General features: G+C 40.5%; 1 protein-coding gene across 1 annotated transcript in view; it reads right to left on the reverse strand.

Moving 5' to 3' along the window:
* Positions 1-1,006: 1,006 nt before the first annotated feature.
* The window catches only part of nfatc3a (nuclear factor of activated T cells 3a), a 72,831-nt gene continuing 58,705 nt past the window's right edge, over positions 1,007-15,132 (reverse strand). Inside the window, exon 10 of the mRNA XM_071530944.1 lies at positions 1,007-5,366. Coding sequence (XP_071387045.1) covers positions 5,290-5,366 — 77 coding nt within the window. The 3' untranslated portion in view covers positions 1,007-5,289. The remainder of the gene's footprint in view (positions 5,367-15,132) is intronic.

Here is a 15,132-nt window from a genome sequence, read left to right on the forward strand (position 1 = left end):
TAATATTAACAAATGTTTGTTTTAGTGTGAGCAATACCAGCATTACTCCACTAAAACTTTATTTCGATAGTCAACTGTTGACTCTACAATATGTCAGTTGGCTGTCTAGATTTTTCTCAACAGACGAGTAATATATTGAAGCATCTAGTCGACTATAAGAGGCATCGCAACTGCTAATCGGCAGACATCAGTAGTATCTGTTGACTATCAGCTAGGGAGAAACACATTCCTACATATGAAATTGTTTCATGAGTAAATTTCCTTACTGTCCTGTAACCCCAACTTAAAGTTTTAGTCCTTAACCCATTCCTTTCATGTGCCAAAACTTAACTTTAACCAAAGCTGTTGACTGTTTACCAGCTCAGTATCTGCTACAGTCTCAGATAGTAATTTGAGCAGATGTACCTGACAGTCAACTTATAGGGAGTTGACATAAATTGTAGATAGTTTGTTGTACATTTGATAGTCAACTGAAAATATAGTAGTAAACATAGTTCAACAGCTGATACACTGTTGAATATCCACCAATACATTTTTGAGAATCAATAGTGGACTATCCAAAGAAAAAACATTACAATGACACATAACACATCTCCAAAATGTGACCAATGAAGTTGTAAAGAGTCCTGAAACGACGAGCTGATCCTGCATTTCCAGCACATGCTTTTCTCTGAACTCCATCAAAGTGACGACATCTTTCTACATTGTTGAAACGATTATTGTAACCTTTACCTCCGGTGGGTTTGGTGAGCATGCATGCTCATTCAGCAACGCCCGCTTCTCATCACTCAGCCGGGGGTTAAATTCCTTGATGACAAACACCTTGACAGCAGTTGTGGAGGGAGAGGATGGAACTGTTTTCCTACAATAAGGGATTTGTAACGGTTTTTCCTTCTCGTCACAAGTCCACTTCTCTAAGCTTAACCCTTTGACTCCATCTGTAGTCTCCGATCTGGTGCACAGTACATAATGATGACACAAAGCACTGGCTGAGTATTTTCCTTTTTATTGATACACTACTTAAGAGCCTATGATGCAAGGTATTCCCTTTGAATAATTTCAAAAAGCACTGCAGTCTTAAAAATTACAAAAATTTTAAAATACAAAATGTACAAGAAATGACAATACAAGGCTCGGTAAACATCAGCTAAACCTGTATTTCCCTTTTATTTTACAAAACATATTTATATATTTTTATATATATATTTATATTTAAATGTCCCCAACCTTTTAGGAATGACATCCATTTCAAACAAAGTATCAAAAATAGAGTTCTACAGTCTCTGTTTCCTTACCATAATGTAAAATGGGAACATATTGTTCGGTCTTTGGTTGTGACAGAAGAGGACGGCAGCGAGAGCTTACTGTGAATGCTGGTTTTGTTTTTGTTTTGTTTTTTTGTTGACTCCTGAAGTCTTTCAAGCCACAGGACCAGAACCAGCCTTATATCCAAATAGCCACCTCCCTCCTCCCACCCAACCCTCAATTTACACCCTGTGCCCCAAAAAACAAACAAAAATAGTTATTGACATATTCCTGGAAAAAAAGATCAATCAACTCAAAAAAAGCATACAGACACACCGACAAATTGGTATTCAAACAGGAGTTAAGGCATCCTAATAGTTTACATAGTCAAATAGTGACATGATATTCTCACTATTTGGAAGTTCAGTTTTTTTACATGCAGTGAAGTTCATGAGCCATATTACAAATACTTTATAATCTCATTATTCGTATTTGATGTCAAATCTCACATCATTTGCTGCTGTCATGGTTTGCATAGCCTAAATACATGTGTGTGCTTCTGTTGTTGAAAGGAAAAGAGGACTGTCAACATGCCTGTTTTCTGTACAGCATATTTGGTACAAACACCCCCCAAACAAACACACACACACACAATCTAACCTATTAAGATGCTTGCACTGTGTCCTTTACAAGGCAGATTGACTGATGGAGAAATCCAGGACGCTCGCTATCTTTAGGTAACAGAACCAATCAAGCATCTACAAGTCTACAGTCTACTTCTATAGGCATCAAGGTCTTTTTTTTTTGTCTTTTTTTTCTCATTTTAAAGGCATTAGGCAGAGTTTTAGTGCATAGCAGAATTGAATTTCCACCTGGAAACTGACTGAAAACTGTCATTAGTAACACCCCCCCCCCCCAAAAAAAAAAGAAATAAAGTAAAATAAAACATGCAATCATTGTCAAAGAGAAGCTTAAGGCAAAGAGCCAATGAAAATCTTCAAACCAGAATGACAAATCTGTATCTATCCAGCATTCAGAATCAGCCTCTGTGCACATCCAGACCATATTTGACCAGAAAGTCACTTTAAAAACACTCAATGTTTTCTATTTCTGTACGCTAGTTTAACTTTCCAGACTTTTTGTTTTATTGCTGCCATATATCCACTGCATATCTCTCAAAATGGGCAATATTACCTAATACATTGTCTTGTATAGATACCATTCTGTAGAAAATTTTGGAAAATTACTTGATTGTGAACTGCAAACTCAACATTGATTGTTGCCACAGTATGCAAACGGGGGATGTGGGATATCCAGATGCTGTTCTCTGAACTTAGGGAATTTTCCTTGTTCATTACAGAGGGTGTGTGTGTGTGTGTGGGGGGGGGGGTTACAGTCAGTATATGTAGACATCATTATGTATATAATATAAAACACTTTTGAAAGAACTGTCAGATTATTTCCAATAGGATGTGGCCCAGGCTGTCGTACCAGTGGAGTTGTGGTGGCTGTTGGGAAGTGGAAGGCACGCGAGGGATGCCGGGGGAGTTATTGCATGACAAAGCTGAGAGGGGCGCAGGTCCATCTGTGGATCATTCAAACACCACTTTCCAACTAGACTCCAATACTTCAACGGGCATATTCAAATAGGTTAGAAATGCTAAAAAATTCTCAAGAGGGCTGCCTCAGTCCTGAGCTCATCCCTTGTGTTGGAACCTGCTGCAAAAACACCAGGTTCCTTGAAATCATATCCACTGACCCAAGTCATAAATCTATTTCCTAAAAATTACAGTCAAACTCAAAGCCGGCTGTGCAAAACAACAACAAAAAGCTTTCGCTACCATTCAAAGCTGCTAAATGTTAATAAGGCATTTGTTCAACTTGAAGATAAAGAAAAATAGGAGAGGGAGGACAAAAAGATGAAGATTAGAGGGAATTAATGTACAGATATCTACATGGCTGGAAGGTCACTAGAAGTTGTGGAATGTTGCATATTGCAGATCCCAGTCCAGCGCCAGAGGAGGAGCCCCCTCCCTGCCAGGCCCTGCACTCCACACCTGAGTGGGGTTACGCTTTAGAAGGGAAAAAAGCAAGGAGCGGACAGTGTCATCATCACTCAGCCGGGAGGGCAGAGCTGGGAGAGCGCCACATGCACCGTAACGTGTCTTACCCACTTAGTACGAAAGACAGGTTCAATTCAGTTTTTCAAAAGTTCTCTGGTAGAATTTTAGTCAGTGATGTTTGAGATTCTGTTCATTCAGGCTGAGATTTGGATTGGCTGATCCGATCCTACCTTCAATCATGCTTAAATGTTTTTTCTGCAGAGAGGCAGACACTAGGATAGTTTTGATGCCAACAATCGATATAAATTTGATCCCAGTGGAAGGGTGGATTCAGGGTGGTTTCAAAGACCTGAAGGGCTTTATATATGACCAAGAAATTGTGATGTAACTGTTATGGATGTGGGGAAAATACAATAATGAATGAAAACAGTTTGCAGAGGAAAGTTTTGTTTTGAATAATTTTTTGCCATCCAACGAGTTTGAATTTTGTCTTTAAGTTCTTGTGCATTATATATTTGTGCAGATAAGCGAATAAAAGTAAAATACCATCAGTCTTTTTTTCATGTGGTGACATGACATCATCTATTATTAAAGACTGCAAGTCTGGATTCCTTAACTTGTGATATCTGGGTCAGAACAATCCTATCTCTTTTTTTTAACTGACTCAGTCTAATCCTGGTTTGGAAATCTATTTCATTCTGATTTTTTTCAGATTCAAAGTTTTAAAAAACTGGGCCCAGATTATTCTCGCCTGCTGTGTCCAAATTATGTTCGGTACATAAAAATGTTTAACAGCATACTATCCTCACTGTACATTGTGGACTACAATCCAATTTCAATGTACTTGATTCAAAACCCGAAGGCTTGCGTGTGTCTAGATGTTGTTGTTTTCTGTGGTTGAGGAATTGTGTCACATCATGCCACTTTATTTTGGGATAGTTTTTATTCTGCTGATTTCCAGTTAATTATTTGCTGATGTCTGCTCAATCAAACCCAGAAAGCAGAATAGCATCCTGGAATTTTCAGTATGCCGATGTTGGTGAGGAATGTGCCAACGGAAGCCTTTTAACTCCAGTTTACTGACAATGTTTTTTTTTTTTGGTTTTGTTTTGTTTTTGATTTGCCACTTCTGATTAGCTGGTACACAATCTGGTAAGGGAAGTGGCGCTGCATCCCAGCTCTGGCTCCCAGGCTGTGGCAGCACTGCGCTCTCCTGTGTGTTTCTCATTGGGCTGCGCTGGGTTGCAGGCCGGTCTCAAGACCGCTTCACAACCCCAGCCACAATGAGCTGTCTTCATCCATGAAGGAAAATGCTGGTGAGATAGAGGAGAACACACGCATTATATTTGTATTCCTCTACCAAAATTTATTCAGACCGTGAGTATCCCAAACTGACCTGACTGACTGACTGGCTCTCTGTCCAAGCAAACTGCAGACAGTTGAATGGTCGGTAAGAGAGAGCAGTGCTTTGATTAGTTATGCTAGATTGCCTAAAGCGAATAGAAACCCCTTGTCAGTGTCAGAGGGGCGGGTCCTATCTGCATCATCTAAGATGTGAGCACAGGCCTGAGAACTAACAGACAGCTATGGAGCAGTGGAGAACATTTTCATAACTCATCATCATCATAATACTATTTCGCCCCTGCTGTGACTCAACATGGCTGTATTCTCCTGCTCGCTTTTCCGTTTTATCTGCGCGCCGTGCACAAGTAAGAGAAAAAGTACTTAAACGTGTGCGTTAGTTTTTATACACAAGTCAGGCTACACATGTAAGAGTGTCTGCTTGTCGGTCTGGTGGTCTAGCAGGTCCACGAGGCATTGGAGAGTCTCAAACCATATTCTGTCCTAGACCGTGTTGTGTCTCTTCCCGCCCTCTTGTCCTGTCGGAGGCAGGATCGGGACGGGGGGCGGCGGTGGAGCTGGGGGCTTGCAGGAGTGTGGGCTGGAGAGGACAGTGCAGAAGAAGAAGGTGAGGCAGGAGCTACGACTGGCTGTGTGCTGCCGGAGGACCGTGTGCGCCGGGGGACTGGGACATGTCTCTGCCGATGATCTCATTCACTGTGAAGGAAAGATAAAGACAAACACTATTTTAGCTTTACTCTACAATTTACTAACATTTGCTTTTGTTTGCTTGCTAATATAAAATATAGTTTGCATGGAATTTAGCAATGGATGAGGAACTTAATACATATTTGCTGCCAGCAGAGGGCGATGTTGTACCGCTCTCTGGGTTCCTTACAAGGCTGAATGATCAAACAGGTTAAATTCAAACTGCCAAGAGCTCGGGGTGGAAAAACTCAAATGAGACTGAGACTGGCACACCCAAAGGTCACAAAGTCATAGTTTTGACGTGAGATATAATCACCTCTGACATAACAAATGAGAGAAACTATTCCATTGACTGCATGTGCAAGTCCTGACCTTTGTCTGCGTCCAAGAAATTTTACCATTTACCACAGCACATTGACTCCTATAAACACAATCCTCCATGGCTAGCCAACCAGCGCAGGCTGTCCGTTACTTCATTAGAGCTTTAATGGTGGCTGAGTGCATTTCCTCAGGCCTGTTATTGGGGTTTGTGAGCGTGGCAAAAGGGGCTGTATAAAACCAATCCATTGTTAAAAACATGTTGTCAAGCCTGGAGAGGCACTCAGGCACAGAGAGGTTAATTACTCTGCCAACTCTATTAGAGCCTGATCTTAAATAAATAACAGATAACTATTGCCCTGCACTCCTGTCTGTTTTTACCCAGCGTGCCTCCAACAGAGGGCTGATTGTTTTAGATATGCTGTGTCCATTTAATGTTCACACCGGGCCCACAGGCCACACAGCAGGCAGCCAGTAAAAACTACAGCCGTAAAGTAAATCAACTCAAATACTTTGACGGGGAGAGGAAGACAGAAGGAGAGAGAGGGAGAAAGATAGAGAGAGAACATGTGTCAAAGAGAGAAGACTTTCATTCGTTTGGTATTTGTGGAAAAAGTGATAAAATATTTTTTTCCACAGTAGGGATGTGCAACTTTTCAAATTCAAGCAACTGTTCAGTTTGTATACAGTGACTTCCTAATGTGGTTTGTGTAGGTGTCGGTGATGCTGACAGGTCAGAAACACAGAGGGCAGGAGGAGGACTCGGCAAACTGGTTTGGGAGGCAGCAGCGGAGACGAGACCTCTGGCCCAGTTTGACACTGGGACATATACGCAGACCGGTCTGTTCACGTCAGTCAGAATAGCAGCTCCACTCCTCTCAACCTATTACTGGCCACTTGTGCAGCTGTGTTATAAATCGCACATTCCCCAGGCCACAAATGTACTCATTACTGTAACTCAATAACTGATGAAAAAGGTGGTTGGGGAGCGACTCAATCAATCGTCACCAAATGAACCTGATCAAGCCTCCATTTCATGAGGAAAAATATTTAAATTTGATGATATACAGAGCAAAACAATGTGTAAAATTAACTTTAGATTTTTGAGATTAAATTACTTCAACAAATCTATCAAGAAAATAACTTCAACTTGTTGTGAAGTTGTAAATACAATCTGATGTAAATACCATAAAAATCTGATGCAATGAAATCACCCCTCTTAAAAGCTAAGTAAATAAATAAAATAAAATATTCACTGACTGAATCAACACATTGCATTCATGAATTTAATAACATTTCATTAAAATCCTCAGCAATCCTCTGCATTGCTACCTTCCTATCCGTGTTTTGAAACAAAATCTAAAATTTTGTATTTTAGCATCTTTAACTCATAAACTACATTCCTATTCAGCATGCTAACATTTTCCCATAAGATTTGGGCAACACCTCATTTCTTTCAAAGTCCTTTCCATGGAGAACAAACAATTAAAGGTTTAAATCTGTGCCATGGTGTACATTCTGTTGTTTTATTTGTGTTTTCTGCTGCTAGCTTTTGTGTCTGGCCACCATCACTCACATCATCCTGTTAGCGTGGGAGGCTCTTCCTCTCCCATGTCAACCAGCTTCACACACATACACTCACACAAACACACACACACACACACACTGCACACTACACACTACTAAGACAACAATGTGACTATCAATACAAACATTACCTTTTGCCAGTATAATATCAAAGCGTAATATAAAAGTATGAGCCACACAGATCCACTGGTGAAATAAAATTGAGATGCAGGACTACAATTCTCCTTTAAGAGGACAAATGGTGTAAGAGTGCTCAGAATAAATGGCATATGTTTTGGGTATTATGTCAATCTCAGAGCGGTAAAAGGGCCGTCGGGCCAGCGTAGCAGATGTATCGATAAAATAACAAAGCTATACCCAACACTAATAACTTTGCTTTGTTTTTGCCAGCTCCTCATTGACATTTCATTAAAATGTATCAAATAATTTTTTAATCTTATGACTTAACATTAACCCTAAACCTAACCAGACCAAATGCATGAACTACATCAATTTAGTCTAAACTTACCATCCAAAAATGATCATGGACTTTAAAATGGGCATAAGTAAAGGCTCAAATTAAAACATACTAATAAAGTATTATAGTATTATATAAGTATTATATAAGTAGTATTGGAGGGCCTATTATTCTACTACAATAGCTCAAGCCTATCTGCACAACTGCATTATTATGTGGAAAAAACTGTAACAATGTTGATTCATGTGAGTGAACCTTCTCTAACAACACAGGAATATGAGCAACCTAGTGTGAAGTGCGACAGACCAACATCAAGTGGGCGTCTGCAAAAACATCTCACTTTCCGCTATACTGTTTAGATTGTTGCAGAAGCGAACATTAATCTATCTATCGACTGATAAATAAGTCATGAGATAGAGACCAAGGTCAATTTGTGTGAACAGTCTGAAACTATGACTTGATCAAGTGTGACCTTAGACTAATTCTTTTCAATTTGACTCATATGGTTTTCTCATGAAAAAAGGTGTTGGATGGCTTGCCCAGACAATTTGTCAGAATCATTTACTTCAAGCTTCACTCTCGATATTGCAGCTGCACTTATGTAAATCTGGATAGGATCATTTTGGGCATCTGAAAAAAGACTGAACTTATTTTGGAAGTGAATTTCCATGTGAGTCTCACAACAGATCAACTCACAAATAGGCATACACATATGGTAGATAACCATGGGGAATTGGCTCTGAATACACACACACTCGCGTGCACACACACAAAAACACACATATTTAAGAGCATGCAAAATATGCAAATATGAATATAGATATGTCCATTGGATATTCATCAGAACAAGAGTGAGAAGGCTGCTGAGTGAAGCCTTTTGTTTTTTCTTCTTCTCCTTCTGATTGGAAGCCAACAGTCAACCAACACAGGAATCAATTTTATAAGAACAGCTGGAATGTATGGACTATAAACTGAGAATGTACAGTGGATTTACAAAACGAACGATAATAATTTATGGGGGTTTACCTCTGAGGGGAAGAATTGAAACCATACAAAACTGCTTAAGCTCTACAAGTTTTGATAAATCAAACACTAGATAAACAAGAAATAATTACAAGTATTTCACACAACACAATAGTTTAATCATCTGAGATCAATAAGCACGATAATCTACACTTCAGACGCATTTAATTCAAGATCGAGCCACACCCACAAACGATGCAGAACTGAAAGACAGGTTTGATTCGCGCACGGCCTCCGAGGAGTTTCATTTGCTGATACCGTGCTCTCAGATTTACTGGTATTGTTCATGACAGCGTAACAGAAAGCCAGTGATTCAGCGCTGCCTGCCGTAGTAACTGTAAGTCTGAATGGCTCAGCAGGAGGGAGATCCTCTTCAGATGACTGGGAGGGGGGCTCCCTAGTCAAAATACACATCTACAGTCAGCAGACTCCACTACTGGTTCTCAGCTATGCTTACATCAAAGTTAATTTAAGTACACAGAGAAGATTATGATATCAAACATGTTTAACCACAATATACTGTAGAACAATTAGGCTATGTATATACAGCACTTAGGCTATTGCTTGACATACTGCACATGATTTGCAATGGGAATTACAAAACTGAGTTATTATATTCACTTTCATTTCAAAACTTTCATCAGCACAAGCTTGAGCGTCAGTTCAAAAGAGCTATCCAGTCCCTTCCTGTTCATCAGCTATACTGTATGATTCATTGGTTTGTGAGTAAAGCGGGCCAGGCGGAAGCTCTGCCTGGTTCCCTTACACACGGCAGTCACCTCTCAGCAGTGCTTTCTGTCATTTTACGTAGCAGTGGTGTTTAGGTGTATTTTAACTGGAACCTGTTTTGATCCCAGTTATGGTTCTGGTACAGGTTGTGATTCTAGAAATGCTTTTCTTTGGATACCTGATGATAAAAATGTTAATCCTAATCATCAGGACTATGCTAATTTCTGCTTTTATTTTAATGTGCCATTTTCTCTAGCAATGGTAGTAACTTACTTTCTGTGCTTCTGCACCACTGCTGAAAGAATACAGAGGATGTTGTTGTGTGACTGGCTATAGGCATCAGTTAGTGAAGAGTGAAGAGTCTAAAAGTGGTGGGTGGGTGTGTATGTGGGGGGGGGGGGGGGGGGGGGGGGGGGGGTTTGGGGGCTCAGATTAATCACACTGAAAATGTGCTAGGGAAAGATATAACCCCTCGCACCCCGAAGTAAGCACTGTGCCAAAATGTCAGCGGCCGATAAATGTCACACAAATGAGAGTGAGCAGCTTTTTTCACTTTTACTCTACAGATACTGTAAGTCCATTGTCAAATCTGCATATGACGAGTGAATGCGGTTCCTGGTTGAGATTCTTTAATTTCCCAAAAAGGTTTTGCATCTATAGTCTAGAGTGCACTGTGAATGGTTAAAGTCACGTCTCCATTTCTGAAGTGCATGTCAAAGGAGACGTTTCGAAAAGCGTTCCATAATACGAAACAGAAGTGAAATGGGCAGATGGACATTCGGTACGATAAACATGTCTACTGTCGAAATGGAAAATGAGTAATTATCATAACCTTCTATGACACGTTCAAAAAAGTTCCCTGACCCAGGCAGAAAAAACATTACTCTGGCAGACTGGCTTAAGCAAATAAGAAGATTGAGTGATTATTCAGTCCAGCAAATGAAGACAACATGCTACAATGGAAAACACTTGCGCAAAGGGAACAGGCAAGAAAAAAGCAAGACTTGGTTTGCCTGCAAAGGGGAATATCAAAGTGCACTGTTTCCACTTAGCAGAGCCGTGTAATGACATGCACACGTCTTCACAAAGCCCCGGGTATGAGAGAAAACGTGAGGCGTTCACTGAGTGAAATCTGCTGAGCGATCGCATTCATTGGAAATAGATGGTCACTTAATGGAAATTCTATTGAAATCTTCCAGGGCTGCTAAGCAAAGGTTTCTCTGATTTAATCTTTTATCTCTCCTGCTCCTCTGCGTTCCTTTTTCTTTTAATTTCACTGGAGGAGTAAGTCAGCGAGAGAGTAAACGAGGGCACAGAGTACACCGGAGAAGTTCGTTAAAAAGTTAGTTTCACAAAAAGTCACTCATCTCTGTGAATCATCGGTGGATTTCCCATTTGATCAGCCTGTAAGTGATTCACAAGACTCCTGCCTTTGATCCAGGCCACAGAATGGTGGCTACACTCAGATGACCACAGCACTGGGCTTTAGAAAGGAAACCGCTGGAGCCCAAATGGCCGCCTGGGGAGATCAGCAAAACCCTCTTCACAATGGCAAATACTGCGTAGGACGTCTCAGCAGAGAGCATCAAGTTCACAGGTCCCTGGTGTCAGCTGCATTTCAAAACCATAATTACACTAAAGCTTTCCCTACCTTTTAATAGGTGGAGAGAGGGCCAAGTGACCAAGAGGAGCTGCCAACCCATCTAAACAAAATGGAATTTGTTTTCATTTTGGTGTGACTTTGCCTAGATGCTGTTTCCCTTTCCACCAGGACAATATGCTGGGGGAAACACTGACCTGCACAGTGTTTCTTTAAAGCCCACTTTCCAAAATAGTGAAATAACAGTCAGTACTGACAGAACACCAGTAAATTAAAGGAACAATTTTGCAGTGTTTATCAAATTGTGTTTTCAGCACTGTAGTGATAATGTGACTGACACACAGGACACGGTGGCATGTGGACTAAATGACAGCAGGGTAAGGTGACTCACCAAAAGCTCACAGAAAAACTTACTGTTAATGCTCACAAACACACACACACACACACACATTTCAGCAGCTCTTATATGCTACATTTAATAGGGGGAATAAAATTGACTTCACCACGCTCTGTTTGTCAAGTCCTTGCTTGTGCGCTACAGTATAAGAAATGCGGTGACTAACATTCATTTTCCAGTCAATCAGCAGCAGTCTACTGAGGCTGTCAACTGACAAGCACAAATCAAAACTGACACTCAGGAAGCGCAATACAACCAACAATGCAACAACACAGGAGAGTTCATTGTCTAGACTCTTTGCAAAATCCACTGTATAGACAGCAATTTCAAAACATGGCAAGCACACGCACAAAGTCATAATTTAGTGTGTGCGTGCGTGTGTATTCCAGAAACATGAAATAAGAGCAGTGTCTTTCCATTTCCTGAACTAGAATCAACATGTTGCTCTCATCCCAACTGAGGGATTTCCAGGCTTTCCCTCCTCCTGCCCAAAGAAGAAGGCAGCACTGGCACTGCCTGTGCACCAGGCCTCGGCCTCTGCCAAGACCTCTGCATTACACTCTCTAAGACCTTAATTGTATGGAAAGATGACACAGAAAGCCCGTTTCCACTTGTTTCAGGGGGAAAGACCAGCAAATGTTTGCCATTGTTTTTAACGAGCAGCAGCATTTGGTGGAAACGCATTTTCCTACCGCTGTTGCTTTTTCCTCCCACTGAATGAGGAGTTCTGTGTTATTAATCTGCCAGGCTTGGTTAATGGCAGCAAGCAGCCTCTGACTGGGATGGGTCCCACACACACATACGCATGAGCACACATACAAACATGGATCATTTATTTCTGCTCATATCAATAACCAAATCACAGGGGAAAAAAACAACAGAAATAATTATCATTCTTATCAGTTATGTACACATTACAACACACAAAACACATCAGAAGGCAAGAAACATTTAAAATCTATAGATTACAGAATAGATTTGCTTGACACAATTCTTTAAGTTATATTTGCCGAGGTGGAGCTTTGTTGTCAAGTATATACAAGCACAGTTGTACCATAGCTGTGTTGCTACTAGTGATGGGACCTATGGATTTTTGGCACTAGCCCTGTGGTGCTATTAGTTGCCATAACCATGCCATCTCCATTAGCCCTCATTAAAAATCTGCAAACGTGAGGTCAATTTTACACTATCCCATGGGCATGGGCTAGTGGGTTGCTGAAATTTTCATCACTATCACTATTGCAGCTACCTTAGTCCTAATCAGTCCTAAACAGAAACTTTTTCCTGAGAATCTGGGAGAGTACACTGATGTAACCGACAACCAGTCAGTATGAACCTGGTTTTGATAGAGCTGTTCCCCGCAGCTCATGTTTGCTGATATAATTCGGCTATGTCACTCCCCCAGCTGAGATGACCGGACAACAACTGCCAGTGTTTGCATTTAATTTATTTACCTACCAGTTATAAAGATCAAGCTTTAAGCAGAATATGATTGGGATAAATTATGTATGTACTTGAGTGGGTGTATGGGGTGTATGTGTGTGTGTGTGTGTGGGTGGGGATTGAGGGGGGGGGCAGTCCAGTGACAGCTGTGCTACTTTCAGAAGCCTTAGTAACAGAGCCTGATTAGCCAATGCCTTAAATTTAGAAACGGGAGTGTGCATGCATGGAAGTTTCTTGCATGTAAGCTTATGAATGTGTCTGTTTATACGTATAGTGAGTGGCAATGCTGTAGTTTGCTAAGTAAAAAGTTCCACTGAGAAATTAAAATGTCTACAGTATATGTAGAACTATTCTATTGTACAACATGTATTGCCATAACTTATTTAATAACGACTGATGGGAGTTTCTATATTTGTTTCAATGCAATCTGTATCCTTGTAATGACAGAAAGACAGATACATATATTTAAAAAAAAACATGGTCAACAGATACTGCCTCGCATCTTTGTTTACTATGGAATAGCATGCATCTCTCCCTGCGTATGTTTGTGTGTGTGTGCATATGTGTCATTAGTGTGTCAGCGTCTCTCCCAAGGAGTGCGGGCAGCAGGCCTCTGACTATTATTAACCCACAATGCCATGCTCACAGTTTGAGGCAGCTGTGCACTTGGGCAGGGGAGAGCGAACAAAAGACGCAGGCTTTTGCTGTGAACACACATGGTACACAATATCGACACTTACCACTTACCCACACACACAGACGCACGCACACACATGCACACGTGCACACACACACGCCCTTCCCATCCATGCTCTGTAAACATAGGAGCCGTCATGTGCTGATTAATTAGTTAAACTCACGGGTCGGCACCGCGATGGCTTCAAAGTCTGTCACCATGACGGCTGTAATCACCCTCATAGGAGGGCTCCTTCTCCCAGGCACTACCGACTTAATGGAGTAGCCAAAATCATAGATTTTTTAGAAGCTTGGCAAACCTAGTTGAAAGTCACGTTGGGGCTAGACTCTTTAAGAAATAGGTTGAGAAATGGAAAGAAAAAGATCAAGATTTTTCTAAGCTCTGTCTTTTAAGCAGTAACAGGAAGAAAGCGAATGAAACTTGTATTTGTTTTCTGCTAGTGGACTACACCAGAGGTTAGGACAGGGTCAAGTCTCTTTGACAACAATGTTTAGATGTTTGTGACTCTTGTGCTGGAATTATTTTATTGCTGACCTGTTTTGATTAAAACATCAAAGCAGGAGAATTGAAAGTTGCTCATTTTGTCATGAAAGGAAACCTGTGTTACATTTAAACATTACTATTAAAACATTATGAATTTTGTTTCCCACATTCCTTGTTTGTGACAGGCAGTTATAGAAAAAATGACATGTTTGCGGAAAAAATGAAGCCCCACATTGGCTTCGGACTTTCCTCATCCGGTACATTGTGTTGTTCATTGTTTATGTCTCCGCTCTAATATTTTGTGCTAAACCCTCCGTCTTGCCTCCTGGTTTGTTTTAGCGGACAAGCATACCATCTTCTTTTTCTTCATCTTATCTGTTTTTACAGCGCAAGATCTAATGAAAATAAATCCTCATATTCCTTCAGACAATTTTTCACCGCAGCCACTGCTATTTAGGGTTTCACTTTCAGTTCTGACATTTAGGTTACAGTTGCCTCTTTAAAGTCACACTGAAATGAAAAATGTCTCTAAATAATAATAATCATTTTCTTGTATTGTTTTTATAAAAATGTCATTACTTTTACTTCCTGGAAAACAGAAAATCTTTAGTGGTGACCTCACTGTGTACCAGGAGGTCACATAAAAATTCCAACCAATAAAACCATCAGAGATTCCCATTGGTTTTGAATACACTTTTGAATGATCCCTCCCCACATTATGTCCCACCTCAATATCCTGTTTCAACAGGAATTACATCACATTAAGGAAAATGCAGTTACATTGTGACTTTAATCCTCATGCACCCCCTCACTGGCGTTGAGTGTAAATAAACAAACACAACAAAGCCACGGTGAGTATACACAAATTTGTATGCGCCGCCGAATTTGTCTGTGTTTCTATTTTGGGCAAGTTCAACTTCATTGTAAGTATACTGCCTCCTTTAGTCAACTTCCCTGGTTAAATAAGTCTTAAAACTCTACTTATTAGAATAACCTTAAAATACTGTTAGTAACAGCAGAAGCACACCTTACTTTAATCTC

Source organism: Centroberyx affinis, unplaced genomic scaffold (genome assembly GCF_046629955.1).
Source record: "Centroberyx affinis isolate AG114_WGS23_722 - 3 ecotype Tasmania unplaced genomic scaffold, CSIRO-AGI_Caff_v1 ptg000139l_1, whole genome shotgun sequence".
In the NCBI taxonomy this organism is placed as follows: Eukaryota; Metazoa; Chordata; class Actinopteri; order Beryciformes; family Berycidae; genus Centroberyx; species Centroberyx affinis.